This window comes from Pteropus alecto, unplaced genomic scaffold (assembly GCF_000325575.1).
Source record: "Pteropus alecto unplaced genomic scaffold, ASM32557v1 scaffold143, whole genome shotgun sequence".
In the NCBI taxonomy this organism is placed as follows: Eukaryota; Metazoa; Chordata; class Mammalia; order Chiroptera; family Pteropodidae; genus Pteropus; species Pteropus alecto.
In genome coordinates, this window is record NW_006434828.1 from 3,360,960 (window position 1) to 3,365,491 (window position 4,532).

General features: G+C 63.6%; 1 protein-coding gene across 1 annotated transcript in view; it reads right to left on the reverse strand.

The window, feature by feature from the left end:
* Positions 1-17: 17 nt before the first annotated feature.
* HDAC4 (histone deacetylase 4) overlaps positions 18-4,532 on the reverse strand; it is a 201,808-nt gene continuing 197,293 nt past the window's right edge. Inside the window, exons 25-26 of the mRNA XM_015587825.2 lie at positions 1,081-1,165; positions 18-285 (exon numbers count right to left, since the gene is read on the reverse strand). Coding sequence (XP_015443311.1) covers positions 140-285; positions 1,081-1,165 — 231 coding nt within the window. The 3' untranslated portion in view covers positions 18-139. The remainder of the gene's footprint in view (positions 286-1,080; positions 1,166-4,532) is intronic.

A 4,532-nucleotide genomic window follows, 5' to 3' on the forward strand; every position in this document is an offset into this window, starting at 1 on the left:
TGGACGCACCCTGGACGGAGGTGGCCATGCGGCAGGGATCTAGTCACCCGGACACTCGCCCTGGTGCGGATGGCGGGCCCCGTGGGCGAGCTGTGCGCCGGGCCTGAGAGCAAAGGCCAGGCCTTCCGCGGCCCGGGGCTCACCTCTTCTCTGCTGGCTTCACGCCCACGGACAGAGAAGCCATGGCGGTGACGGTCTCGGCCTCCTCGTTCTCGCACTGCTGGGCCTCGACCAGGGAGGAGGCCACCGAGGACGACAGCCGGTGCAGCGAGGGCCAGTACCGGCCTGCACGAGGGAAGCGCGTCAGGGGCCCCGCAGGGCCCGCCCTGTGCCTCCCGGGCAGGCGAGCCAGGGAAGCTGGTTGCCTGGTGCAGAGGGGGCCCCACCCACCCCAGCAAGATGGCCGTGGTCCCTTATGGCCGGAGCGTGGGGGCTGCACAGGGGGCCTCCGGCTAGGCTGTCTCTGCGCTTCCTTGCGGGCAGCGGCATCTCACTGGGGGCCTGAGCAGGGACAGGTCCGGGGACAGCTCCAGGGACAGGCGCCTACGCCATGCAGGGGACGCAGGCACACTCCTGGCTTCCACCCCTGGTTGGGAGGTCTCAACGACCTGGCCATCCCAGGGACCTCGGACACACCGAGCTTTGTGACAAGAACAGGGGGCTGCCAGTTCGCCCGAGATGAGGTGTGCTGGCCGAGTCACCTGTGTCAGCCCCACGGGCCTGCTGCCTGAGGGGCAGGGCTAGGAGTGGGGCCTGCTCTGGTCTTGCGGGTGGCTGGGACCCTCTGGCCAGAGGGAGACCGGACTCGGGGACACAGATCCCACTCTGGCTGGCTAAGGACCTGGGGTGATGACTTCAGAGATGACCGAGTGGGAGCCCACGGCACTGCTCTGGCAGTTGTGGGGTGTCTCCACCAGCTCATCGAGTGCTCGCTGAAAGGGGGACCTGTCACGGGGGACCTGTCACGGGGGACCTGTCACGGGGGCCTGTCACGCAGGCCTGGGGACGCAGCGGGGCTGGGGGCCGCTCCCACACTTCGCCCCAGGAGGGATTCCCCGCTGGGCGCCTGGCCGGACTTACTGTGGATTTCAATGACCTTCTCCATGGAGCGGACGGCGTTCGCATTGGGTCTCTGCTGTAGAACCTTTTCTGGAAGAGGATCGAGCTGGAAAAAAGGTAAACACGTGGGGAATGTAAAAGGTGTCCATGTGACCCCGCACTCACTAAAACGGGGTTCCCGCCCGCGTCTGCTAACTGAGACGGTGACGCGGAAAAGCCTCCGGCACCGTCACACACGCTACACGCTCACGGAAGCGAGTTCGTGCTCCTCAGGCGCGTCTGTCAGGCGGCTGTCAGCACCCGACGCCGTGTCCGGGAGCGTCTGCTGGGAGGGGCGCCAGCTTGGTGCCCGCTGTTTATACCGTGGCGTAGGGTCGGGAGCAGCCATGACTTTTTGGAACTCCCAGAGTTTTACTTTTCGGTCTCGTAGATGAGAACGCGGAATGTCCCCTGGTCGTGGCGTTTCCCCGGTAACGGGCAAAGGTAAACGGAAGGAAGGGGGCAGAATCCCCTGTAGAAGGGACCTTTGCTCCCAGTTTCCTGAAGCACCAGCAGCGGGCGACGAGGGCCGTGTGTGGTCGGGGGCTGGAGGGCGAGCCAGAGTGGCCACCACAGCACAACGTGGTGGGCGAAGCAGGTCACGAAAACAGCAGCAGTTAGAAAACTTTACACTGGACCGGCCGACAGAGCGAGGGGACGGCTGCGGGGTTCGGTGGAGGCTGGGACCCCAGGAGGTCAGATGTGCTGGGGACAGGCCTGGGCCGGAGTGACCATAGCCCCGGGGCGACCAGACGCGGGCCGACTCTGCGCCCGGCAGACACCACGGTAGGGGCAGCTTTGGTGTTATCTGTGGCTCGGGGCAGAGGTCAAGAACCAAGTCCCCTTAGAACCTGCCTGGCACTAAACACGGAGTGGGAGCCTCAACGTGCAGGGCCGGGCTCCGGGACCAGCGCAGCAGCCGGCCGTCCTCCTGTGGGACACACGTCCCCAAGCCGGGATGCCAGTGAGCCCTGCCAGCTCTGTCCCCAGAAGCGCGAGTTCCCTAAAGCACCACAGCGCGCACGGGAGGCAGCAGGGAGCTAGGCGGCCTCTCCCACCAGTGCGGGGAAGGAAGCTGGCTCCCTGGGGGGGGAAGCTGACTCCCCGGGGAAGCGCGGGGCGGGGTGGGGGGCGGAGCAGGGCAGAGGGCACCGCAGGGCGTGGGCCTGCCTGAGGGGCACACGGGGCCAGCGGGAAGCGAAGTACCTGGCTGCCGAGCTACACCGCCACCCAGGGTGTGGTGTCGGATGGAGCTGGCACCGCCCCGGCCGGGCCCCCGGAGGACGCGCTGGGCTGCACGCAGTGACGTCCACCGGCCAGCACACACGGAGGGGGAAAGGCCACCTCCTGGTGGGGCCTGACAAACACCCCATGTGGCCGAGGGCTCGGGCTGCCTTCGGCAGGTAAGCCAGGTGGACAGTCGGCCGGGACGGGAAGTGTGGCGGGCACCTGACCGCTGGGGTCCTGCTCCCCAAAACCCTGGCCAGTCCCTTCTTGAGGAAAAAAGTCAGACAAACATAAACAGAGGGACCGTCTACAAACTACCTGGCCAGCGCTCCTCGAAACTGTCGTCGTGAAGACGACGGAAGGCTGGGGAGCTGCGGGAGCACCAGGGGACAGAGGGGCCACGAGGACCAGGGCGCTGTGCGTCCCGCGTGGGCCCCCGGGACAGAGGGGGGCCGTCGTGGGGGACAAGCCCACTCTTGGCACAGTTTGGAGTTTAGGCATCAGCAGCGGGCCGGGGTGGCTCCCGGGGTGTGTCCCACACGGAGGTAAGACGGCGACAGCAGAGAAAACTGTGAGGGACACACGAGTAGCTCTGCTACTTCTCGGGGAATCCACAGCGATCCGAAAATTAAAAGCTTATTCAGATCCTCCAAGATGGCGGTTACTGAAACGATCGGCCTCGAACTACGAAGCAAGCGCGTTCCGCATCGTCAGAAACAAAGACGTTACCACGTGATGAGAGAACCAAAGCTCAGCGGAGCGCGGTGGGGGGGGCGGCTGCCGATTCAGATGGAGCTTCGCTCATTGCCAGCTGTTCCCCTCCTGCTGTGTGGCCCGGCTCCTGACAGGCCACAGACGATACTGGTCCTCGGCCTGGGGGTTGGGGACCCCTGTGCGAGAGTGTCATCTGCACCCCCAGCAGAGCAGTCTGGCCCTGGCCATGTGGGGCACAGTAAACCACTGACCACGTCAGGGACACAAATTAATGTGCAAAGGTTCATGAGTGAAAAACGGCCACCAGCTGTATCTTTTTACTCAGGAGAGGGGACAACTGGGATGTGGGGACCCTTGGTCACCTCAAAAGAAAGCAAGAGAGAAAAAAGAGGCACAGAAAGGGGGTGAACACAGCCCAGAATCAGAGGGAAGCCGTGAATCCGAATGACGCGGGATGACACGCAGGCACAGCCAGTCTCCCCTCGAAGCACGCCGTGGCCCGGGAACAAGGGGACAGCGGAGCCAGCCTCGTGCTGTCCGCGCAGGAGACCCGGGACACGGCTCCAGTGTTTGGCGTGACCGATTTAAGGGGAAACCGTGACATCAAGAAGATCCCTACGCGACGATGAAAAGTTCAATTCGTCAAGAGGATATAAAAATGTAATATTTGTACATATGTAGCAAACTCGCTTTCAGAAGGATGGAGTAAAACTTGACGGACCTAAACGAGGCACGGACAGATGTGTCACAGCGGGAGACTGACCCTTCTTAGATGCGGAGCCAACATCGATAGGGACGAAACCAAAGTGTGAGCAAAACAGGGAGCAAGTGTGTCCTGACGGGCGCAGCCAGAGCTGCAGAACCGGCAGGCGTGCGACGGCAAACACGAGCGGCCCGTGCGCGGGTGGCCCTCACGCCGCCTCTCCCTCCCGCACCCGCGAGCACCTGGCAGGCGGGGAGCGGCCGGGACAGACTGGGGCGCACTCGGACGGACAGCGTGCCGGGGGTACTTCCAGCCTTACACGTGCAGGATGGACGACGACACGAGAGAACAGAACAGTCCAGAGAGAAGACGGCACACGGACAAGGGGCAGAAAGACACTAAAGCGAGAGCTCCTGCCGCTGAAAACGGACCAAGCGACTAACGGCCAAGGCCAGTGGCAGGAACGGGGACACCAGGCGGGAGGTGCAGGCGCGGGGCAGCAGAGGGCAGCGGGAGAACACGCCAGCTCCTGCCCGTGTCCCGAAAGCCAGGCTGAAACGGGCAAAAGCCCAGCAGAGCGGAACTTTCCAGAACTCACCCAGGAAGGAAGAAAAGCCACGGACAACTTATAACCGACGAAGATACTAAATTTATCATTTAAAATCTCTGCCGAAAGCAAACCCTGGCCCGGGAGACCCCCCTAGTCAGGAATGATTACTCTAACCCTGCGGTCTTCCAGAGGACAGAGAGAGGGGGCTGCTTCCGCCTGCCCGCCCGCCCACCCACCCAA